The sequence below is a fragment of the Schistocerca cancellata genome, chromosome 11, assembly GCF_023864275.1.
Source record: "Schistocerca cancellata isolate TAMUIC-IGC-003103 chromosome 11, iqSchCanc2.1, whole genome shotgun sequence".
NCBI lineage: Eukaryota > Metazoa > Arthropoda > Insecta > Orthoptera > Acrididae > Schistocerca > Schistocerca cancellata.
Window position 1 is genome coordinate 141,096,186 of NC_064636.1, and position 26,211 is coordinate 141,122,396.

Here is a 26,211-nt window from a genome sequence, read left to right on the forward strand (position 1 = left end):
GGTAACATTAAGAGCACAATGGGAATTCAAGTGTTAAATACAGAGGCGAGATCGGATAGTTGGAAAGAGTACACTGAAGGCCTCTCTTATTGGAACAACTTGTCCGATGGCGTGACAGAAGAACAAAGAGGTGTCGGTATGGAAAATATTGGTGATTAGAATCAGATTTTAAAAGCGCTTTGGAAAATTTAAAATCAAAGAAGGCATAAGGTATAGACAACATTCAATCAGAAGTTCTAAAATCACTGGGGGAGGTGGCAAAAGGTCTATTCTCACTGGTGTATAGAATGTATTAGTCTGGCAATATACAATCTGACTGAGAGAAATATAATCATCACGATTTGTGAGACTGCAAGAGCAGAGAAGCGTGAGAATTATCGCACAATCAGCTTAACAGCTGAAGCATCCACGTTTCTGACAAGGATAATACACAGGAGAATGGAAAAGAAAATTGAAGTTCCGTGACGTTCATAGGATTTGTGGTCCTGGAGAAAGTGTTCGGCAGTATCAAGTGGTGCAAGATGTTAGAAATTCTGACAAAAATACATGTAAGCTATAGGAAAAGACGAGTAATTTGCAATATGTACAAGAGGCAAGAAAGTAAAATAAGAGTGGAAGACCAAGAATGAAGTATTCGGATTAAAAAGGGTGTCAGACAGGGATGTAATCCTTGGCCCCTACTGTTCAATCTATACATTGAAGAAGCGATGACGGAAATATTGGAAAGATTGTAGAGTGGAATTAAAATTCAGGGTGAAATGACATAAGATTTGCTGATGACTGGTTCCCTCACTGACAGTGAAGAATAATTACAGGGTTTGCTGAATGGAATGAACAGTCTAATTAGTACAGAATATGGAATCAGAGTAAATCAGAGAAAGGCGAAATTGATAAGAAGCAGAAGAAGTGGAAACAGTGAGAGACTTAGCATCGTGACCGACGATCAATAAGTAGATGACATTAACAAAGCAGGGACGAACAAAGCAGGGACGAACAAAGCAGGGACGAGCAAAGCAGGGACGAGCAAAGCAGGGACGAGCAAAGCAGGGACGAGCAAAGCAGGGACGAGCAAAGCTAGGACGAACAAAGCTAGGACGACATCAAATTCACACTAGCACTGCCAAAAAGGGAATCGTGCTTACGTGGCTTCTGCTGGTGGCTCACCGAGCATACTGCTGACTTCAATGACTTCTTGCGGGTACTCGAGCACAGCGTCCGCCCAGCCCCGCGTGGCCATCACTTGCGGGTGGTCCTTTATGAAGCCGACGGCAGCCCTGGTGGCGTCCGGGCACGAGTGCCTCACTGCCCTGACGGCCGTCGCCGCTGCGGTCTCCACGGCCAACTGTGAGATCAGCTGCCGCTCGCAGGCAGCCTTCAGGGCCGACAAGCCGTACTTGTCGGCCGCCGAGAGCAGCTGGGGGGCCGTGTCGGGCAGCTGGGGGGCCCGCAGGGTATACGTGTAGGCCACCAGGAGCCTCAGCACCGGGCCCTCCACGTCGTCGATGCTCACCTGGCCGCAGCTGGCCTCCAGCATGTCGTGCGCGAACATCGCTTCGAACACGGGGCTCGCGGCTGCCAACACGGCCCTGTGAGCCGCCACCCTCGTCTCGCCCGCCACCAGCGTCACCAGGGAGCCTTCACCCCCGTCTAGCAGGGCGGCCAGGGCCTCGGTTGTGGTGTTCTGAACCTCCGTAACTGCCGACATGGTGGGTGGTCCTGAAACACAGTGCCACTGAGCAGCCCTCGCACTGCACCCTCAGCACTTGTACGAGGCGCATGCATACTTGTATGAAACAACAGCTGTTAAAGTGTTGTACACCCTAAATCAATTGCAACGTCACCAGTTTCCTTCAAATGACAAGGGTCCGTACTGCTTCGTGATCACCTAAAGTTTGTAACTACCAGCACGGTGCTACGATAGACTGCTTTCACCTTCTAAAAATGTTATCGTTCTCATTTAAAAGATGGTTTATTTATGTCATAGCAAAAAAATTGGCAAAGCAACAAACTTCTTTCAGCCCTAAATCCAAGCTCGTGGCACCTCTGAGAAAAATTTTCTTCCTCCTTATCTCAGGTTCCTCAGATCCGTGACTCCTCATCAGAAGCAATGCACATGTAATGCAGAAATTAGTTTCCTCGGTGAATTTCTCAGGGTAGGCACGATTAAACTTGACCTGCCATGGTGGCCAAGCGGTTCTAGTCGCTTCAATCCAGAACCGCGCGCCTGATACGGTCGCAGGTTAGAATCCAGCCTCGGGCATCGATGTGTGTGATGTCCTTAGGTTAGTTAGGTTTAAGTAGTTCTATTGGACTGATGTCATCTGATGTTAAGTCCCATAGTGCTCAGAGCCATTTGAACCGTTTTGAACCACTGTAACTGTCTAAATTCATTGGTATGTTTAACTCTCCTTTGAACAGATTGATATCTGCGTCTTCTTTCTTAAGAAAAAGATGCAGCGCCCACCTCCGTGGTAAAGAATGCTGCATAATACAATCATAAATCATGTCGCCATTTTATCCGATTGTTGCGAGCTATGGTGCACCAAGGTATTTCCAGGTTGAGCAGTTTAGAAATGAAACTCGTTGCCTCCATTTCCAGAACGTGTGTTGTGGAACTTTCGCACAAATATATATTTGCATCTCCTTTTGGCGTGGACGTGTTTGTATAGCATCTTTGCCCCACAGAACGTTCGGATACTTATTAGATGACAGATACGTCATGGCTAAACCAAAGTAAGCTCTATCACAGCTCCGACATCACTCTTGACTCTCCTGGTCGTATGAGGGGGCAAACGACGGAGTCAGTGAAATAGTTCCACAACCTACAGTGTAAACTGGTTTCCGAAATTCAGACAAGTGGGTTTCGCGAGAACGGCGTCCACTTTTTTCGAATCGTGCCGAATTAGCATCTCCATTCCACCAGCGAAAGACGTCTGCCGGACCGTTGCGGTGCCAGGAGAGCGCCTAAGAATTCGTCCCAAGGCTTCTGTCACGCCAGCTCGACGTGGATGGAGACGCCGAGGCAGTGCTGTACAGAGCGTAGCGCCGGACGTCAACGCAGGGTCGCAGGCCAACACGTACACTGCAGGCTTCTGGAAGCCACCCGACCAACCCAAGTCTTCCTTTCCCATCCCTCATTAGTTAGTTGGAGACTTGTTTCCGTTTTATATAGCTTTGTCGTTTTTTATGCACTCAATGTTACAGGCTCAAAACTCTTGACGCTGGCGTTGTAATCGCATAATTAACGACTTTTTACTGTTGTTTACAGGTATTGTTACCGTATTTTCCTACATCCGAGTGCTGCTGCAAGTCAATAAACGAAGTGGTAAAAGCTGTAAAGCCGTTCACATTTCCATACAGTCTTCGAGCATCGACATGTTCCTCGTCTAAGAAACAGACGTCATTGTCTTATAAATCTTTAATGTATCCCAAGATCAGTTGTGTAGTATTCTACTTTATTGTGACACTCGCAACGCGACTGTAGTTTACACTGAAATTTCACAGATTCTTTCACTCAAACGGTTTTCTAGGTAATCACAAATTTGCCAAGATACTGAGCGGGATCGCGTCTGAATTATTAGTAGACAGAGAGCCATGGTCCCTATCACCTTCAGCATATTTTGGAGAGAGAATCTTCGTGCGTGTCTGCGACGTGTAACCGACAGAGAAACGTGCGTGAAATGCAAGTAGTGGACTGGGTATGCAGGGCGCGCCGGTGAGACACTCTGGACTCACATTCGGGAGGACAGTGGTTCGACCACACACCGTGCAGTGGTCTGCAGCAGGTCTGCAGACGAAGGACGAATGCGTGGACGTGGCTGCTTGTCATTTGTGTCTTCTGCACCGGTTTTCTGTTTGCTGTCCACCCACACAGGTTTTTCTTCATAGAGTCTCTCTCAATAGGAGTGCCGTGATGGTGCCCTAGGAGAGGCATGACCTTTAAGGTAGCCCTACCGGTCTTCATTACCGAATGTTCCACAAACTGCAACAGGTATTTAGCTGTCTGTGTGTCGTTTCCCAGGAAAACCATGAGGAAGTGGTCTCATTTCGTCCATCATTAAAGTTGTTTACAAGCTTTCCAATGAGTACGACGTGCATTAAACTAGTTTTCAATATTTATGTAATTTCCAATGGTGGTGATGTTTCCACCTACAGTGTAATTTCCGTGTGTGGGTCACACAAGTCAGAAACGATTTCACGGTGCCATCAATTTGGAATCTTTACAGTCGCCTCATCAGTATGAATTGCAGACTTCTTTATTCTTTTTCCATCCGAATTAGAAATTAATCAGCGAAAGCACTCTACACCCTCTCGAAGGTTTTTTGTTAATGAGTAAACATTTGGCTGAGCTTTCGATATTAATTTGGCTGAGCTTTTGATATTAATGTATCACTTTCTTCCACCCCTCAGAGGCGTTTTCGATGTGATGGGGCCTTCCACTGCAATTCCACATATCTGATGGCATCTGGTCGTCATCAACCAACAACTGGTCCAGAAATAGTCAAATAATCGACGAAACACTAGTTTTTCAGACAGTATTTTCTGAATAGACAACCAACCATTATCCAATATTTCTAAGACAATATATCGTACTCTGGATAGATTGTTAGAGAACAATGTCTTTCTTCGTTTTTCTTAAGAGGGGACTTCTTTCCACGTCGTTGATTAACATGAAAATTTCAACTCGTAATCTCTGGTTTAGGAAATAAATTTCCAGCTGATTGGAATGGGCATTAGCAATTTCCAGAGTCATTATGAGAGAAGCAGGGTTCCATCCGAGCACATTTTTGTCATAGTAAACATTAGGACTATATAGTATGTCTCAAACAGTGAGGTGCATTCTGACTCCTAACATGTACACAATTGTCTTTCATGATTCAAACCAACTGTTAGCAGTGGTTAAATTGTGCTCTGTGCAAAATTCTGCCAGGCAGCTTCCCCTTTCATTCCCTTACTTCAGTTCTTTTTCCTCCAAACTTTTCTTCCACTTCGTATTCCGACTATCGATTTCGAGTGCCCCATCACAAGATTTCATCTCGCTTAGCAATCTGACCAATTTCTTTTCTCTCAAAAAGCATTTCCTTAATCTCTTCGTCATTTTCGGAACCAGTTGACGTGCAGGCCAGTACTTCTGTAACTGGTTTGGCTGTGTGTCTGTCCTGGCTGTGGTAGCGACTTCACTGTGCAGCTCAGATAGCAATAACATGTTAGTGTTTTCGGCCGAGAACGATATTAAACAAATTTCCAGTGACCTCAGGGAGAAATCTAAGGAGGAGCTATTCTCAAACACACGCATTTCTTGCTACCAGATGCTGAGAAGAAGACAGGCATTGTGAAGAATCTAGCCACACCAAGATCAAGGACCCTGATTAAAATACATAAGAATAATCATCCAACTAAGCTAATTATAAAACTCCGGGGGCATTCGATCTGCGACTCTACACTTTTTTCTCGGCCAATTTCTGTTGGAAAAATGTGAAATTTGTGAGACATCGTGGAATAGTCCCTATTCAGCCCCTACAGCTTCATGAAATTCCAACAGCTGACAGCACCGTATATAGCCTCCAAAATGGCGTCCGTAAAGGAGGTGCGACCCAAGCTGAGAGCTGTCACTGAGCTTCTTTCGGATGAAAACCATAGCATCGGAGATCTTCATACCCGCTTGCAGAATGTCTGAGGAGATTTGGCAGTGAACAGAAGCACCGTGAGGCTTAGTGCGAGGTGTCTGTCAGCATCAGAAGAGCTTACTGGTGATCAACGCCTGGCCTAGCAGCGCCATCGTCGCAGCAAGGTTGTGCATATCTGGCCGACCTCCACGTGTCGGTCAGATGCAGACGGCTGTGACTCCTGCGATGTGGGAACGTGCTCTCCTTCAATGTGACCGGTGGATCACTCAGAGCTGAACAATCCGCATCTCGCACCTTCCGACTTCCGTCTGTTTGGTCCAACGAAGGATGCACTCCACGGCAAGCAGTACACGGATGATGGGCAGGTCACTGATGCAGCAAGACGTGAGTGGCTGATCAACTGTTTACTCACTCGGTCAGTTTTATCAGTTGAACGAAACAACCAGATGAAACTGGCCATGTCAGCTATATGAACACTTTTTCAACCACTCTCTGGGTTTGCAATGTAGCTAATTATTACGAATTGTCATCTTACATCGAAAGCGTAGCTTACCACGGAGCTGGGAGGAGAGCAGAATTTTGGTTCTCACGCTGGCACAGCTGATTTCAAATGAATAACTTCAGTACTTTCGGAGATATAAATTTTTACCTAAGGGACGACTGTGATGGATTCATCTATAGCATCAATTGAAACTACAACCAGAAGTACAGGTCCATAAAATCTAATTGTCCGGAATTTTCTTTCGTTTCATTACCACAGATTTCTGACTAAATAAAAAGTACTTTGGAAAATTATTATCTCGTCATGTTTTGGCTACGCACGTGTTTTGGCTACGCACGTGTTTTGCAGAGTCTGAGGAGATACGTTGAAATTTCATGGAAATTAAGTAAATGTATGTGTGAGAACGTTTCTTGTACAATAGTGGAATTTGTGGCGTATGCCCGACTTAGGTAGATTTTGTGAAAGGCAGCCAGAAGGGGCGTTGAGTATTAAATTTGTAAGTAATTTATGTTGCGGAATGGAATCTAATTTTGTCTTCATTAAATTTTATTTTGTTTCGGAATTACGTGATTTCTCGTCTAAATTACCTGCAGTAATCTGATTGGCTGACATTAAAAATACCTGAAGTATACAAGTGCTCGAAATGATCTGACTGGCTGTTTAACACATTAGCCAACAGGAATTAAGCATATCCCGTGCGTACGAGTATGGCTTTGTGACTGCTATCTGGGAGTCAATTAAGTCGTTTGGGAGCCATCTTCTGGTAAACGCCTGTGTTAAATCGCGCTGATCAAATTTATTCCAAAATAAAGAAATTTGCGCGTTTTATTGCTTCTCTTGCCGTTGACAAAGAGCGACTACAGTACTGAATATTTTGTGAAAGCTTGAGATTTGTGAGTGATTTATTTTAGGAGAGATTCGCATGTGAACATTTTATTTCGTACACAAACACGGCGCGGCGTGTTTCGTGCAGATTACGAGACATATGCATTATAGGAATGTTTCTATACTGGGTCTGGGTGAGTGATTTCACTGACTTGTTTTCAAGGTTTATTGGAATGCCGCAATTGTTAGATTAGCCCAGAATTTTGCCATTCTGCATGCTTTTCGAGGAGCTAAGGCCTGCACTGAGTGCAGGTGATTTCTGGAGGAGACAATATTCCATAAAACCACATTTAAAAAGTCTGTAGAGCCAACGTCAAATCCTGACTCTGCGAATACATCACAACTCCATTCGTATTGCTCTCGCACAGATCACGAAGACAAGTTTAGACTGATTACTGCACACACAGAGGCACTTTAATGATTCTTCACACACCCCTGAACGTGAATGGACCATGAGAAAGTCCTAGTAAGTGATACAATGGATGTACTCACTGCCATGCACTTCACAGTCGTTTCAAGGGTGTAGATAAATGAGACTCAGTTTGGGAGGAGGAAGAATCACACTATCTTTTAAGGGACTAACAGATTGGTTTCTCCAGTAAATATAAGAGCCTTGCTGCTCTCACACGTAAACAACTCGGGTAATACATAACGAGTCCGTAATTATGAGCAATACATCATCCATCTGCGGTAACTATAGACTTTGCATTACTGTACTGAAACTTCCTGCGGAGCTGAAAGGAACTTTCACAACTTAACGGTCGTTAAATACTGGAAGAAACCCATAGTGTGTGGCTTTTTCAGTCCTTATTACGACCATGTGCTCCCTCTGAACGTCATCACATCATCAGCGCACACAAATGCAACTGTGAGGCCACATAAATTGACGGCTGTGTGTCTACCAAACGTCGGTTTTCGTCATTTGATTTTTTTCCCTGTATGCAGACATCGTGAAGTGATCAATGGGCAGAATTACTCACAACAGAATCAGTGCCCATACTGACACATACGATGAGTTTCTTTATGCACTTAGTCGGGGAACTGCGATTGTGCAACACTATTGCATTGTAGGTAACATATGAGACACTTCGCCTGGGTAAAAACCAGGACGGCCTTCCTGCTGAAAAAGACACACGCGAGATTCTCCTGTTCTCCGGCAAAGTGGCTCTGCTTCCCCACTCAAACCACCAACCTCCGAAAACCATGCAGTCCTTAAAGGACTGCTTAAAATCTGTTCGTGGCTCAAAGTCAGATCCCTTATCAGTGAAGAGACGTCGAATGACTAATCAGTTGAGTGGAAAAAGCTAGTCAGAAGTCAAGACGTATAGATTACATGTACCAAATCACCCACCAAATGTCTGAAGTACGGCAAGCTGCAATCATTCTGGAGTGTTGTACATGTGAGAAACAGATTTCCTCTAGAAAATATTAACAGCAGCTACTGAACCTTACAAACACATTTTCTTTTGCCAAATTCCAGCATGCTGCAGTACCATAGGGCAAGAACTACTATTCATCAGTACATAAAAAACCAGCCCAAGTTGCAAGTTTTTACTTTTTATACATACGATGACCAGTTTCGAGCCGAGACCCATTTTGAAATCGTCATAACATAATCGGAAATGGTATTTCCGAAAATACCAATGTGCAACAAACATTTTTGACATGTTCGTAAATGCTATTTTTGACTTACGATGATTTGAAAATGGGTCTCGGCACAAAATTAGTCATCGAATAAATTAAAAGTAAAAATTTGCTACTCTGACTGGTTTCCCATTCTACTGAATTTGCCACGAGTTTTTGGTCGTACGTTTGTCTGTATACTAAGTGCCTCTGAAAAACCTACACGAGGCAAAATTCTAACTTCAATAAAAGTCGAACTAAAGAATCGTTAATCTCGCAAACTAAGAATCAAAAGTAGTCTTGCCTCACCTGGGTTCCGCGAGTTCCGGAACCTGTACAGAAAAATGGAGTAGACAGCAACATGAACATCATGTCCGCCCTTTTTATTGCTCATGAAAGCCACACATTGCATGATGTACCACCACACAGCGAGACCTTCAGAGGTGGTGGTGCAGATTGTAATACCTCTAATACCCAGTAGCACGTCCTCTTGCATTGATGTATGCCTGTATTCGTCGTGGCATACCATCCACAAGTTCATCAAGGCACTGTTGGTCCAGATTGTCCCACTCCTCTATGGCGATTCGGCGTAGATCCGGCAGAGTGGTTGGTGGGTCACGTCGTCCATAAACAGCCCTTTTCAATCTGTCCCAGGCATGTTTGGTAGGGTTCATGACTGGAGAACGTGCTCGCCACTAGTCGAGCGATGTCGTAATCCTGATGGAAGTCATTCACAATATCTGCACGATGGGGGCGCGAAATGTCGTCCATCAAGACGAATGCCTCGCCAATATGCTACCGATATGGTTGCACTATCGGTCGGAGGATGGCGTTCACGTATCGTACAGCCGTTACGGCGCCTTCCGTGACCACCAGCGGCATACGTCGGTCGGCCCACCACATAATGCCACCCCATAACAGCAGCGAACCTCCACCTTGCTGCACTCGCTGGACAGTGTGCCTAAGGCGTTCAGACTCACCGGGTTGTCTCCAAACATGTCTCGGGCAAATTGTCTGGTTGAAGGCATATGCGACACTCATCGGTGAAGAGAACGTGATGCCAATCCTGAGTGGTCCATTTGGCATGTTGTCGGGCCCATCTGTTCCACGCTGCGCGGTGTCGTGGTTGCGAAGATGGACGTCGGGAGTGATGTTGCGCATCATGCAGCCTATTGCGCACAGTTTGAGTCGTAATACGACGTCCTGTGGCTGCACGAAAAGCATTATTCAACATGGTGGCGTCGCTGTCAGAGTTATTGCGACGCATAATCCGTAGGCAGCAGTCACCCACTGCGGCCTGAGCGAGGCACGTCATGGACAGTTCCTGTCTCTCTGTATCTCCTCCATGTCCGAACAACATCGCTTTGGTTCACTCCGAGATGCCTGGACACTTCCCTTGTTGAGAGCCCTTCCTGGCACAAAGGGACAATGCGGACGCGATCGAACTGCGGTATTTACCGTCTAGGCATGGCTGAACTACATAGAACACGAGCCGTGTACCTCCTTCCAGGTGGAATGGCTGGAACTGATTGGCTGTCGGACCCGCTCTGTCTAATAGGTGCTGCCCATGCATAGTTGTTTACATTTTTGGGTGGGTTTGGTGACATCTCTGAACAGTCAAAAGGACTGTGTCTGTCATACCATATCAACAGTGAACGTCTATCTTCAGGAGTTCTGGGAACTGCAAAACTTTTGTTGTGTGTGTGTGTGTGTGTGTGTGTGTGTGTGTGGAGGGGACGGGGTTGTAGTTACACTCACCACACGAGAGGGCTCCCATGAAAAGTGAGCCATGGTAGGGCAATGAAACAACGTTGAAACATTTGTTAGGACATGGGGAAGAGCAACAGTGTACAAACCATTAAAAATCGTATTTTAATTTCCACATGAGAGGGTAAACGTTAATTGCGTTCAGTGTTTACGTTCCACGTTACGAACTTCGGTCAGTGTGGAGACGGTGTGCATCGGCGGCAGCCCCGTCAGCTCGCCACGCCTGCCCTGGACACGGCCAGTGCTGACGCGGCCCGCGCCACCGGCAGAGATGAGGCGCGCCGAGTCACAGCCTCCTGGGCGCTGCGGACGTGCGTACAGCTAGGCACGGCAAACGCCAGGTCTGCTGCAGGCAGAAACGCCTGGGCGTGCTCATCACTATAAATCTCTTATTTTGGGGCAAACTGTTTGGTATTGTTTTGGATTCTGCAGTTTTATTCAGATGAAAGATTTTCTTACTATCGTAAAGCTACAAATGTGATCATACTTCTCAATTACTGAATCCTGTTGAAACAAACGTAGATCAACATGAGAAGATGATTTCCCCCTTGAAAGCTTCGGACATTTTACATTCAAGAAACTACAGTTACTTGATCTGTTTTGTTATCGAAACTTACCCCAACCCCATTACAATGAACTCGTTTCTTTTATTTATTTTCGTTTCACATCCTCACTGAAAATGTGAACTAATTTACATGTCTAAAAGTCCAACTGTTGCCAGTCATTAGATTACAGTCGTTTTCAACGAAAGGAATTCTAAACAGGAAATAAAATACACTCCTGGAGATGGAAAAAAGAACACATTGACACCGGTGTGTCAGACCCACCATACTTGCTCCGGACACTGCGAGAGGGCTGTACAAGCAATGATCACACGCACGGCACAGCGGACACACCAGGAACCGCGGTGTTGGCCGTCGAATGGCGCTAGCTGCGCAGTATTTGTGCACCGCCGCCGTCAGTGTCAGCCAGTTTGCCGTGGCATACGGAGCTCCATCGCAGTCTTTAACACTGGTAGCATGCCGCGATAGCGTGGACGTGAACCGTATGTGCAGTTGACGGACTTTGAGCGAGGGCGTAGAGTGGGCATGCGGGAGGCCGGGTGGACGTACCGCCGAATTTCTCAACACGTGGAGCGTGAGGTCTCCACAGTACATCGATGTTGTCGCCAGTGGTCGGCGGAAGGTGCACGTGCCCGTCGACCTGGGACCGGACCGCAGCGACGCACGGATGCACGCCAAGACCGTAGGATCCTACGCAGTGCCGTAGGGGACCGCACCGCCACTTCCCAGCAAATTAGGGACACTGTTGCTCCTGGGGTATCGGCGAGGACCATTCGCAACCGTCTCCATGAAGCTGGGCTACGGTCCCGCACACCGTTAGGCCGTCTTCCGCTCACGCCCCAACATCGTGCAGCCCGCCTCCAGTGGTGTCGCGACAGGCGTGAATGGAGGGACGAATGGAGACGTGTCGTCTTCAGCGATGAGAGTCGCTTCTGCCTCGGTGCCAATGATGGTCGTATGCGTGTTTGGCGCCGTGCAGGTGAGCGCCACAATCAGGACTGCATACGACCGAGGCACACAGAGCCAACACCTGGCATCCTGGTGTGGGGAGCGATCTCCTACACTGGCCGTACACCACTGGTGATCGTCGAGGGGACACTGAATAGTGCACGGTACATCCAAACCGTCATCGAACCCATCGTTCTACCATTCCTAGACCGGCAAGGGAACTTGCTGTTCGAACAGGACAATGCACGTCCGCATGTATCCCGTGCCACCCAACGTGCTCTAGAAGGTGTAAGTCAACTACCCTGGCCAGCAAGATCTCCGGATCTGTCCCCCATTGAGCATGTTTGGGACTGGATGAAGCGTCGTCTCACGCGGTCTGCACGTCCAGCACGAACGCTGGTCCAACTGAGGCGCCAGGTGGAAATGGCATGGCAAGCCGTTCCACAGGACTACATCCACCATCTCTACGATCGTCTCCATGGGAGAATAGCAGCCTGCATTGCTGCGAAAGGTGGATATACACTGTACTAGTGCCGACATTGTGCATGCTCTGTTGCCTGTGTCTATGTGCCTGTGGTTCTGTCAGTGTGATCATGTGATGTATCTGACCCCAGGAATGTGTCAATAAAGTTTCCCCTTCCTGGGACAATGAATTCACGGTGTTCTTATTTCAATTTCCAGGAGTGTAGCTTCGTACATCGAAAATACTGCTGAGCTTAAACTTTTTTAAACATGCACATTAGAAAAGATAAATATTCGCCTCTTGCAAGTGAAAGGAGAAACTTTACAAGATAAAAAAATTTTATTTGATAAAACAAGTATCTCTCTCTTGCCTCCTCTTCTGTCCCCGACCCCCTCCTCCAGCGTGTACAATCGCAAGATATTTCATTAACATTCAGTGCTCCTCACCCCATAGTCAACCAAGATACCTAAAGAAGAGCACCAATATGTTCACAGTTTCGTGTAAAAGCAACCCAGTACAAACGTAACTTCCTCAGATTTACAAATAAGGTAAAGAAGCACGAATTCTGTTGCTGCTGGTCCATGAAGTTGTTTTTGTATGTCCGTCCCTAAAACAAGTGGAAATTTAAGTTCGGGAGTACACTATTTGTGAACAAGTGTAATGAACTGCATAATTAATTGATTGCAGAAATCTCTCAGAACAATGTGTGTTGGTCAGCTACCGCCAATAGTTTCACATTTTCCTGTGTCAGGGAGGGAGACACCACCATTACGTTTCTGCCTGCAGCAGACCTGGCGTTCGCCGTGCCTAGCTGACGTGACGTCACCAACAAGCGCCGAGGCCTTCCTCTGAGTCGGTGTTGCCGCGACCAGGCAAGTGGATGTTTCTTTTTTTTTCCACAGTGTGCTTGTCCGTGACGTTCATAAAGGTACAAATATTTTGTTAATCTATTTTGATACTCTGTTGCAAAAACGTTCTCGTCTCTTACATTCTCGCATCATTTTCGGATGATGAACTAGTGATAGACTCCTTGGTGCCGAGTATAAGCAACTTTATTTCTCCATAATTTTTCAGAACCGGACAGCCGATAACTGAAAACTATCCTCTCACGATTTAGCACCTTCCGGCTACAGGTGTTCATGAAATATGCCTTATGGCGAAAGCTTCATGTCCTATAAAACATACGGTAGTTTGTAACCCGTAACACAAGATTCACACGTCATTTTTAACTTATTTTTGTTCAGCCTTTTGTGAAATATTGTGTTTCCAATATCACTGTTACGGTGAATGACCGAAATTGGAGAATGTCGACTTTCTACGGTGAATGCCAACAGATACCAAATACGTCGGTGAAAGATCGAATATTTCATTACACTGTTGTACATTCGGAACCTGTCCGGTGTGTGTCGACAGTCACACATATGTTCTGGTGGAGGTCCAAAACAGAAGAGTCAAAAAAAAAAAAAAAACAAGCGACTGGCTCTCTCCCGCCAAATCCTTTGTTCTGCTCGGAGTCAATCAGCTTTGTCAGTCTTACGCAAGCTTTGATAACGCCAGCAACGTTTTCTTAATTTTTTTCCGGTACCCTAATTTATACTAAATGGATATTGCAGTAAATCGTGATCTTTTTCATGTAAAGTTAAATGCATTAATTGCGGGTAATGGAGAAGACACCCTTTTTTTATTTTTCTCAAGAAAAAGGATCTAAAACGCTTTCTGAAGTGGTTTCCGCTAAAATTAAATGCAACACACCTTTGGATCACTGACGATTAAAACGTTTTGATGTTTTAAAAATTAATGATGAAGAGAAGTTAATTCTACCGCTAAAACCAGGGGAAACAAAACATACAGTATTATCTTACCAATGAAGAATTGTACAGTATAGTCTAGTATATGAAACATCAGAATAGGCCACCGAGGAAGAACACGCATGCTTAAAGAGTTGCAAGTTAAATACAAAAATATTACGTATGGACTTGTAATGTTGTATTTAAATTTATGCAAACAGCGTCAAATGAAAAGCAGTGCACCTAAGAAAGGTATTGTTGTGAAGCCAATGGTTAGTTCTGAATTAAACTCAAGATGTCAAGTTGATCTGATAGATCTGCAGTCCAACAGAGATGGCGGATATATGTTCGTAATAGTGTATCAAGATCATTTAACCAAGTTCGTACAGCTACGACCTTTGAAAACTAAAAGAGCTGAAGAAGTAGCGCATCACGTTCTTTGAATATTTTTAACATTTGGTGCACCAGCAATATTGCAGTCAGATAATGGTAGAGATTTTAGTAATCAAGTCACATCCGAAATATGCGCTATGTGGACAGATGTTAAAACGGTTCATGGAAAGCCTCGTCACAGTCAAACAAGACTCAGTTGGAAGGGCCATTCAGGATATACAGAATACGCTAACTGCATAGATGAACGGTAACGACACAAATAAATGGTCAGATGGTTTATCCTTTGTTCAATTTGCCAAGAACACTACATGCCACGAAGGAATATGCCAAAGTCCTTATGAAGCCATGTATGGCGTTAAAAGAAAAAGAGGCATAGCAAAAGTTACTTTCCATTGATGAGATTTCTTTTCAAGAAATGTCGCTGAGAGAAGCAGCTGCAGCTAATTCTAGAGGCGGGGGACAAGGCTATACAAGGCGTCGTTGCAAAAGGAAGAGTTCCACAAATAAATGCAGTTGTAAAAGCAAGGGGCTCTTGTGCAATTCCAAGTGTCATAACAGTTCAAGTTGTTGCAATAAATAAGATTTGAATCATATAATTAAGTAATTTTTTATAACTATTATTTTCTTTTCTCATGTAGAATGTACTGTGTATTTTAAGTTCTTGGTCATTCCTTTCAGAAAGAGGCGAAAAAGTTACGTCACACTTGTGACGTTTTATAGCGACTGAATTACGGAGAAGAAAATATAAATCTCCAACATGTTCAAATTTCACCATTAGTGCATGGTGAATGTCAACATTTACCGGTTTAAGTCAGAAATAAGGGTATTTAGCAAATATTCCACATACGCTAAGCGACTATGTGAATGTTGACATTCACCGGTGAAAGTCGACATTGTCCAGATTTCGGTGTTTCACTGTAACAGCACCACCACCACCAGATATCCGGCAATTGCTTCCGAAGTCTACAATGATACACTCGTAATTTGCGTTTACTATCGCAATCGAAAGCATGCTACGATTGTCCTCACATTTACTACTTGACAGTAGCGTAGGTTGGCTGTTGCAACTACCAATGGAGAGAACCACAACATTCAGCTCCGTCTCCAAATTGCCATTAACGTTGATATCATTACCAAGATAGACATAACGCTATCACTCACACCACAGGCAATGAACAGACTGAAACAATGTACGGTAAGAGAGATTACTCAGTTAAGCGGGACAAAATTTAAAATGTGGTGGGAGACTGGAATACAGTAGCAGGTATAAAAAGAGAAAATAGTAAGAAAATATAGACTTAGGGTGAAGGGATGAAAGGGGAATCCATCTGACAGAAGTCTGCACATACCATAATGTAATGATCGCAAACACTTCGCTCGATAACCATGAAAGAATAATACATACTTGGAACAGAAAAAAAATGGTTTAAATGGCTCTGAGCACTATGGGACTTAACATCTGAGGTTCCATGCCCTAGGCAGGATTCCAACCTGCGACCATAGCAGTCGCGCGGTTCCGGAATGAAGTGCCTAGAACTGTTTGGCAACCGCCGCCGGCCTAGGAACAGAGTTTTCGAACCAGATTTTAAACTGTAAGCCATTTCCTGGTACAGACTTACACAGACGATAATTTATTGGTTACGGACTGCAGTTTACAACTACGCAAAGTGACAGTAAACGGAAGCAGATTAAGGACGTGGAACCTGAATAAGTTAAGGCGCAGAGTTTTTCGTTAATGTTACAGGCAACGGCTGATTGAAACAGAGGAAGGAATCGATTACAATACGAATAGATATCTTCATTGAGAGAAGAAGTGGTGAATGCAACGGAGAATGTTAATCGGAAAAAGGTACAGTTGAAATCTTTGGATAAAACACGAATGTTTAATTTAATAGACAAAAAATATAAAAACGTAGCAAATAAAGTAGACCATGGGGAACAGAGATGTCTAAAAATACGCTGACAGAGTCGAAAATCGCAAAAGGGATTTTGCACTTGGAAAACTTGGGTGCCGACATTGAATAAAAAAAAAACTTTGCTCAAAGGAGAAGCAACTGCCGAAAGCTCATTTGGGTAACCAGAACTAAGCAAATAAGAGAAGGATATATGGTGGAAGGAGTATGTAGAAAGGAGAGGGGGAGGACCTATACGAACTGATATGAACGCAATGTTAGATTCCTGGAAAATGTCTGAACACGAGAGACAATACAGATCCTACCACTTAGCTAATTAGACAGACTGAAGAAAGGCAAACCTGTGTTTATAGCATTTGCATATTTAGAGACAGGTTTTGACAAAATTAACTGAAAGACACTCTTTGAAGCACCGGAGGTATCAGTGGTAAAAAACAGGGACGCAAGATTATCTACAGCTTGTAAAGAAACCAAGCTGCAATGACTTTGAAGGGAAGCAGTTATTGAGAAAGCAGGAGTAGAGAGGATACAAAATGCACACTATCAGTAGCAAGAAAAGCGTTTCTGAAAAAGAACATTTGTCCACATCGAATAAATTTTAATGGTTGAGTGGTATTTCATAATGGTATTTGTGTGGAGCGTAGCCTCTTTCAGCTATGTAAGTGAAACATGGACGATGAACACTTCTGTCAAGAAGACAATGGACGCTTTCTAAACGTGATAATAAATAAGAATGCTGAAGATTAGATACGAAGATCGTATAACTAAAGAAAAGTTACTGAACTGAATAGAGGAGGAAGAGGAAATTATGGTACAACTTGTCTACAAGAGGAGTTGGTTGACAGGGCATATTGTGAAGCATCAAGGAATCTTCAGTTTGGTAATGGAGGCTTAATTGTAGGGAAAGACCGAGGCTTTCCAATGGTAAGCAGATTAGAATGGATGTAGGATGAAGTAATTACGTGGCGATGAAGAGGCCTGCAGAGGATAGACTACTGTGGAACACTATCAACACACAGACGAATTGTTTTTCTTATTAATGAAGCCCAACAGCAAATAACATAACTTTTCATTACGTACGTCAGTTGCGTATTTATTGCCAGAATATTTGTTTAATGTAGCCTCTAGCACATATACTTGTGATTTACTCGTGTATGTATCTCTATTATTTTCTGCAAACAGCCTTATGTTAGGGAAATGTTAAGACTTTAACGCAGTTTTCTTATGGCGACTGTCAGCAAATGATGAAGGTTATTACAGGGTGTATACGTGCACAAGGAAGAAGAATTCCCGGATTTCCCCGGGTTTTCCGGCAAAAAATAAACTTTCTCCCGGGTGAAAATACACTTTTTCCGTGTTATGTGACATACTATTCCTCGAAACTGTAAAACTTGTCAATCCTTTGAATGGTTGTGGTTTTATACACTGGCGTAGGATTTCCCGGCACTTTAGGAAACGAAATTCAGGGAGAAAAACACTTATTGGAAAGATGGCTGATGCGCAGCAACATGTACACTGTATATTTTCGTGTTACGAAGGTATCAATTCGAATGCCACCAAACACCGCTTGTTACTTTCTGAAGCATTGAAATCGAGATTGCGATGCGTTTTCAAAGCCAGTCATAGCTCATGTCACGTGATCTCGCCAGTCGATGTAGTGGATATTCAGAGCACAGGACACGTGATGTAGGCAGCCAACAGGAACATTACTGTCAAGTAGCGCGAACACACAAACATGAAACGTTCATGGTTTAAACTAACATACATAGTGTTGCTACAAGAAAAGGAAAGCTTTCACCTATTACTGTCTAAGATTAATAAACTGCAAGAGAAATTAAACTTTTACATATAATGTTAATTTTCTTTTTTTTTTTCTTGTTTCTTTTTTTGCACGTGTCACTTAAGATACACTCCACAAACGGGCCAGTAAAATTTGTAACAACGACATAAATGTCTGATCTGGGCTCGAAATTATTCTGAATGGTCGTCCTAAAAGGGTTAATTTTTAAATGAGATCAAAGGCTCCGTGATTTAAGAAATCCACCGTACATTCTCGCACATACATCATCTTGCGTAAAAGGAAATTTACTATGAAGTAACGCTCTTCAATCAATCATTCGCATTATTTTCCCGCGACCTGTTAGAAATAGGATCGTTTCAGCAGTTGCCAGAGAGCGACAGATAAGAGGCGTCACCGCACTTGCGCAGCTACGATGACGCAGGAAGGCCGAATGTTCGTATGTATAAAACATTGAAAGATCTTACATTATGTCATGAAAGAAAAAAGACATTAGAGAATACTCCAAGAGCATGGGAATTTCGTGCACCATACTAAAATGCATAATTCGGCTTAAATTGCACATTTGCATGTCCTGATTCGGATGAAAATTTTTTGGAGTACCGGTACTGTGTTATCTCATGTTTGGTTCTTTATTATGGCATAATGCCAAACGTGCTATAAGATGAAAATGTGCACTTGAAATTCAGCGAACAGTTAAAACTAGCTAATAATGTGGAAATATACACTTTGTTTCAAATAAGTTGACTGCCTCTGCGGAAAAGGTTAATAAAGCCAAATTTCTTTAGCGAACTGACAAAAGTAACTTCATTGTTCTGCAAGGCGATTAATGGTTGACTGTCAGAAAGGTGAAAACAAAATAGTCTGAAAGTAATAACAAATTTTAGCCTTCCGTAATTATGTGAATATTTTATTTCACTTGATAGCTCCCGGGCACAGAAAAAATCCGTTTTGTTTTCATTTGACGCGAGAGCAATAGACGAAGAGGGAACAGCAAAATCACTAAAACGTAAACATGAGCCACGTGGAGACTACCCACCTCTCCACCACAACTCAAGACTGCTCTGTGCATAGCCCCCGTATCTACGATATTTCCGAACCGGGGTAATAGAAGAGTGTTTTTTTCAAAAAATATATTCATTTTGTAGCGCACATCTTTCTGAAGGGTCTGATCCATAGAACACACGTGTTCGAGGAAATGTGAGACATGTTATTTGGTTAGCAGTGTGCCAAAGTGCAATGTCACGCCTCTTCACACAGCATTTTTCTGTCGCTCGTCACAGTATTTCGCTCTGTGAAATTCAAACATGGAATATTGTGTAATGGAAGCCATCAAACTATATTCAAGACGGTGGAAATTAAAATGTCCTGCGCTGTCTCACCTGCCCCTCCTAAAAAAACTCTGAATTAATATTGGCTGGGATTATTTGTAACCCAAAGAACAAGAACTCTTTACAAAATTTGCACTCTTTATTGCTTATTAGCTAACAACTTGCTGTTTTGTGACAAAATTATATATAGGATACATAAAACCAGTAAAGACAAGAGACAAGTAAGACAGTACACATTTCTTCAATCCGTAAGTCCTAGCATTTTTCTCCCTACTCTTGCTACAGCTTTACATGGCGTGCTTTCTTTTCTGGGAAAGAATCTATTACCTCATCCAAGTTCGTCAAACGTTTTGCTAAATGAGAAAACGACATGTCGCTGTCTAGTACTGAAAGATGCTGTTAATACAAATAGTAACCAAGACTGGTGTGGTTTCTCGATCTGATTACGCGTATTTTGTCACTGTCTGCTAAACGAAATAGGTCTGCATAATATTGCAGCAGTTTTTACACACACCAAAGAAACAAGATGTTTTGGCATTTTTTTATAACACCACATAATTCACAAAGTGCCAATATCAAATTCGTTATTCGGCCACCTACAAGCAAAACGTTTTTGTGTTAGGAAACAGTTACACATTTCAATCACACTCTCTAGCTTCTCAAGCACTAGATCGGAAAGTACTAGTACGAAACTTGATATAAATTTGGAATCTTCATATTTTTCCGTAATATGTGTGATGTCCCCGTTTCTTCTCCTTCCTCGTCCGAACAAACAACCTTGTTATCACTTATTTTGTAACTATTCCTGCCAGTGTCAAAAATTATTCTCCGGTTAACTCCACTAACCCTACCGCAATCACCGGTTTAGTTATCCCACGTTTATTCTCCGGTCAGGCGTTATTACGCGTTCGAGCAACGCGTTTTCCGCGCCACTGCCAGAATACAGCTTTAGCGGCTGCCATCCGGGGACTGTACGACTGGCCCTTACTAGTGTAACGGTCTGGCCAAAACTTTCCTGTCAAAATTTTCTTTTCATGGATACACCGAGAAGGTAAGTAATCTTTCTTACCTCTTATTCCTGTTACTCGTTTATTTCCGCTCTGGTAGTCTCAGCCTATGGATTTCGCTTGTAATTATAACAACGCTGATCATTCGCAATCCTAGTCAACCATATAAACAGCGATTGGCATTCACCCGTTCGGCTTTGTTCCGCTCAGCTTGTGTAGCCCTGTCCCCTTTTGTCTGCAGGCAAGTTTATTTCTAGACGCGACGGGGATTCCCCTGGCATACACATCACGTACGCTACGCACGCATACAAAACTTCAACTTATGATTCACTCAGAAATCGACTTTCAATTTGTTCAAAAATGTTCAAATCCTACAGTGATGCGTTTCAAAATCATATGAAGACTCGATAGACCAACGTGCGCTGGATGCTAGGCGCTTTGAGAAACGATGTCTTTTTTGTCAAGAATACGAATTTTACCCCCCCCCCCCCCCCCCCCCACGAAATTGCTGCCCGGGACAGATACCTTGGTTTGCCACTCGTCCGCTAGACCCGCGCCTGTTACGCATGCGTGAATGTGCCAGCTTAGGCGCGTCGGTGAAATTTTTCCGGGCAGCACCTGGCTGCCTGCTGCTATTGCTCATACAACTAACTGCCACACTTCTGTAACCAGAAACGGCAGAAGGTACTGCTCATGCGCGAGTCAACCGCGCTTGAGCTCGCTCGCTACTGCTCAGAAGGATCTAATGTAAGCAGTTGTGACGTCACGCTCATCGGAGGCAATGTGTCGTCACGAGGTCTTCCTAAAACCTTTCACACATTTTGCTATTGGCAGACGCTTGTATGAGCACTGTGTTTGTATGTTGTACATGGCGCATTTCCTTCGCAACTCGAGTGTTATTTTCGTTTTCTATTCTCTCGTTCACGTTTTATTGCTGCAGTATTATGCTACAGTAGCGAGATACAGCAACAGCCTTTGTTAGAGCGTTGGTTCTTACCAATCGAAGTTATAAAAAATTAACTGAAAACTATCCATGACTTTAGAATGCACTGACAGTACACAGACATTTTTACTTATTGTTTATTTTTTTGTTTACACGTCAAGCTCCGTAGGGCCAAATTGAGGAGCAAATCTCCAAGGTCATGGAGCCTGTCAGTACATGACATTACAACATAATAGTTATGACAAAAATAAAATGTTAACGAACGCGAAAAAGTAAATCCATAAAGTCAATCAACAATACAACAACAATCACCTTAATCTTTCAAGGAAATCTTCTACAGAATAGAAGGACTGCACCCATGAGGAAACACTTCAATTTCGATTTGAAAGCGCGTGATGTACTACTACGATTTTTGAATTCGAGCGGTAGCTTATTGAAAATGGATGCAGCAGAATACTGCACACCTTTCTCCACAAGAGTTAAGGAAGTCCAATCCAAATGCAGGTTTGATTTCTACAGAGTATGAACTGAGTGAAAGCTGCGACATTAGCACATATTCACGTTAATTTTTTTTGTTTACAATTTTAATATTCTCTGCGCTATTTGGTGTGGAGCACAATTAGTCTTCTATTACTAGCGGTGGACATTTTACCAAAAATTAATTCAGAGTCGTAACTACTGTGTGTTCAATGTATGTCTCTTATTTGATTTGTTTATCTACACGTTGCCAACCTAACGAAATATATGCTGAAACTGAAGTCTGTTTCCTTGTGAGTGAGTGAGTGAGTGTGTGTGTGTGTGTGTGTGTGTGTGTGTAGTTAGGGTGCGTTGTAGGACGTTGATTGAGAGTGTAGTATCTGCCAGAGCGTATTAAGAGTTTTCATGTTCAGCTGATTTTCGATTTTTTGTTTAAATATTTTTGGAAGGGTTCATGTAAGAGTAGGGACAAAGGGATTGGGTGTTAGTATTCTGGTAATAATCATCATCCTTTGAAATGTTATTCTACTATTGTATCTGTTAATGTAAGTAGTGAATTACTCTTATATGAACTCCACAAAACACTTAAACCAAAACTGAAATCAGCTGCACACCAAACTTTTCAACCACTCTGACAATTATTGCATTCACTTCCAACTTTCTGTAACTCTCACTGAACAGAAGTAAACAGTTTTCACCATATAATTCGTTGGGTTGGCAGCATGTACATAAACGAAAGAAGAGGAGACATGAATTGAACACTCTGTAGTTACGACCTTAAATTACAGCTTTTGGTAAAATGTCAACAGCTACTGACAGGAGAAAAAAAGAGAACACAAAAATGTGTTGACCACGTGAGAAGAAACGCAGATTTGCGCCAAAAACTATTTAAGTGTAAGTAATTACCTTTTCACACAAAAATACTATTAACTTTTATGATCTACAAGCGTCACATATCAAAACAAACTGAATCATTCTATATTCCACCAAAGATGCCTTAAAGCAAAGGGCAAAACGCGTCTTTAGCAAATAAAGTACACTGCAGCAAGAAAAAAGGATTCATTACTTACCAAAGGAAACGATCAACAGCTGTAGATACCTAGCAAATTACATCTTATGACATACCATCAAATTAGTTTCTGTTTTAACTTCTGTAGGTCAATCTAGAGTATTGTAAATATTGAAGTGTTCCATGTCACTGCAATTCTCATTTCACTTGTTATCAAATACCGTTTAAAAAATTAAATCTATCCATGTTGAAAAACTGTAGTTACCTTCACATCTCGATAGGTAAATAAATTTTGGATATTTATCATATGACCAAATATTGGACTCATTAGAAGTTATCTTTCCATTTCTTGAACCGTTTAGGAAATCTGGGGCCGATAACAGCCACGTGGCTGACGAGGAGCGGGGCCAAGTGTGGGCCGCATGGCGGGCGGCCCGCCGACGTACCACCGTGTATCTCGAGAACGCTGATAGCTACCGCTCTGCTCTCAACTTAAAAAACAATTTCGGTATGTTGACTGTATTTCATACGCAATAATGTATTACCTGAAATGAACTATAGGCGAAGCCCACGCAATGGACTTTCACCTCAGAAAGCTCATTAAAAAGTCGTGTAGTGGTTTACGTAAATACGATGGAGCACGCAACCACGACGAATAACGAAAAGAAATTCAGTTCTTTATCGACAAAAGGCATCAGGCCGTAAGTCGCAGAAGAATAAAATTTTTTCACCGAACCGTTTCCTTTAAATCGGATGGTAAGTGTTTCATACCTGCCGCCGCGTCTACGCCAGAGCGCTTCGGCGAAAGTTCGTGTGGCCCGGGGTTGTGTGACTGACGTCACGCTCAGCGCGTTCTGTGATTGGCGGCGCGGCAGCGGTTCGTGTGCAAACTGCAAACAGCGACGCACGTGGCAACCGAGGCCCAGCCCCGTGGGTTTTTGTGGGAACGGGCCTTACACAAGTTTCTGCACATGCGCAACTGGCGTGACGTTTAATTCCCTACCGGCCCAATACATAGGATTTGGTGAACAATGTGCGCGGTTCGCGGCGTGCACTGCTAGCCCTTACCATTCAATTACTTGTTACGTCAATGCCACCACTTGGTAGCACTCGGCAGCAAATTTATCTACGTTCGCCATAAATCCCGCCAGCGGCAGCGTACACCACAGATACACACTACACATAGCAAAATCAGATCGGACATCAGCGTATGTTACACTGAGGGGAAAAAAAACACTTTCTGAGATTCTGAACGAGATGTTTTGGAATTTATCGTACAGTAATACATTTGTGGAGCTGAGAACCATGAAGCACCAAATCGTCGATTGTTAGACAGTAGCATTTATTCATGCTTCTGACATCTGTTGGGTCAGTTTATCTGTACTGTAGGGCCACATTGTACTTATATCTCAACACTCACTGAGAGCTGTCACTGGTTTCTCCGATATTCACTTAAATATAGGGGGTCGAAGGCTAAGTGCTCTTGGCCGTTACGGCTCTTAGCGCCTCACTTGTCTTGTAGTTAAGTCACCTTGTCGGCAGATGGTACCAACTGAATTTAATCATTTACGCAAACTGCTGTTTATGTCTGGAGTTGGCCGTCTACTGTGAAGAAATCGGCTTTCCAGTGGAGTAGCAACATGAACTCTATTGAACGTGTATTAACTGCTAACAGAAAGGAAAATTACCTGGAAAAGTTGGCCGCAAAGAATTTACGGCAGTCAAGACGAAATCAGTTGTCACAGAAAGTGACGAAATCAAGCGTGACTACAAGCCAACAGGGAAGTGTATAATAACCGTGGAGTGGATGCAACGTAAGAACGCCCGATTTTCGGCCCAGAAGTTTATTAGTTAACTAACAACACATGAATTATGAACCTTGCCGAAAAAAAAATACAAAGCGACGAAACCTCAAACTTACACTAAAAACGCGAAACGGAGGGTAGTGGAAGCTCAAACATTATTCCGTTCTTAGCATAAACTACTTAATTATGGACAAAACAACAAAATCAACAACACCATTTCTTCCTTTTTGCAGAGAAGTGACGCCTATTATTACTACTATTATTATTACTATTATTATGGACAGCTGCTCATGAATGTTGATGAGCATAGCTGTTAGATAGCAGATGTTATTAATTTCGTGCTATAACATTTATCTGAATTTAAAAATTTGTCAACACCCAGAACGTATACCTGCGAGGGACTACAGACACATCGAAACAATGCCCGACGGAATGTGGCACTATTTTCCGTTCGTTCCAAATTATTCTAATGGAAGCTTTCGGCGATCAGATGACTGTAGCATTACGGAAAATAACAAGCAGCGAATTATTAAACACTCGACAGTGAAATGTAACACTATTCGCCATTCGTTTGTTTGCAACAATTTTATTTTGTAATTAAAGTACGACAATGGATTAGGAGCAGGTCTGCCGTGAGTTAGGCGACAAACCAGACAAAAGCGTGCAGAACATCCACAGCTCCCTGAAATTCCAGCACAGGCCAGCTGCCCGCCTTACCTTCCTCTGGAACTCTCGCGGAGAAGAGATGCTCTGGCGGCGCACTGCTCCCCGTACGGCTGCTGCGTCACGACTGGGCCGCACCGACAGCCGGGGCGCGCGGCCGCCCCCACCCAGCTCTGACGTCACGGGGCGGCGTTGCCAGGCAGGCGAGGAACGGCTGCAGCAGAGCGAGCGGGGCGTCTACGTCGGTGTCGGCACTGCCAGGCCGCCTGCCTCCGACGCCCCCTTCGCATCGCGTTCCAAAAACCGGCTTTCTTATATCGACTTTCCGATACCGCTTCTGGGTGGTTATGTACAGCCTTAAAAATCTATTTTTGGAAACCGCTTCTAGTTGCCTGTTTTCCAATTCCGCAATCTATTTTCGCTTCCATGTAAACGCATCCGGTTTTGAAACATGCTTGGGCTGACACGTTTCTTCTTATTTTAAAAACTTTCAGGTAATATGGACGGAGTGGCTTCTTGTACATTGAAGGACAAGTAGAAATATTAGACCAACTATTTACACCTCGTCTACGTCCATAGGAATAGCAACAGGCTGAATCAGATACCGTAACAGCTCTTTTCCTGCTGCCATATTTAACTGGGCAGCAAATGCGTTTCAGGCCTTAACATGTAACCACGAGACCGAAAAGCAGTTTGCGAAATTATGT

General features: G+C 43.5%; 1 protein-coding gene across 1 annotated transcript in view; it reads right to left on the reverse strand.

Annotated features, from left to right (window-relative positions):
• The window catches only part of LOC126108355 (ankyrin-3-like), a 45,936-nt gene extending 20,176 nt beyond the window's left edge, over positions 1-25,760 (reverse strand). Inside the window, exons 1-2 of the mRNA XM_049913569.1 lie at positions 25,559-25,760; positions 1,143-1,716 (exon numbers count right to left, since the gene is read on the reverse strand). Of these exons, the coding sequence (XP_049769526.1) occupies positions 1,143-1,705 (563 nt within the window). The 5' untranslated portion in view covers positions 1,706-1,716; positions 25,559-25,760. The remainder of the gene's footprint in view (positions 1-1,142; positions 1,717-25,558) is intronic.
• Between the last annotated feature and the right edge of the window lie 451 nt (positions 25,761-26,211).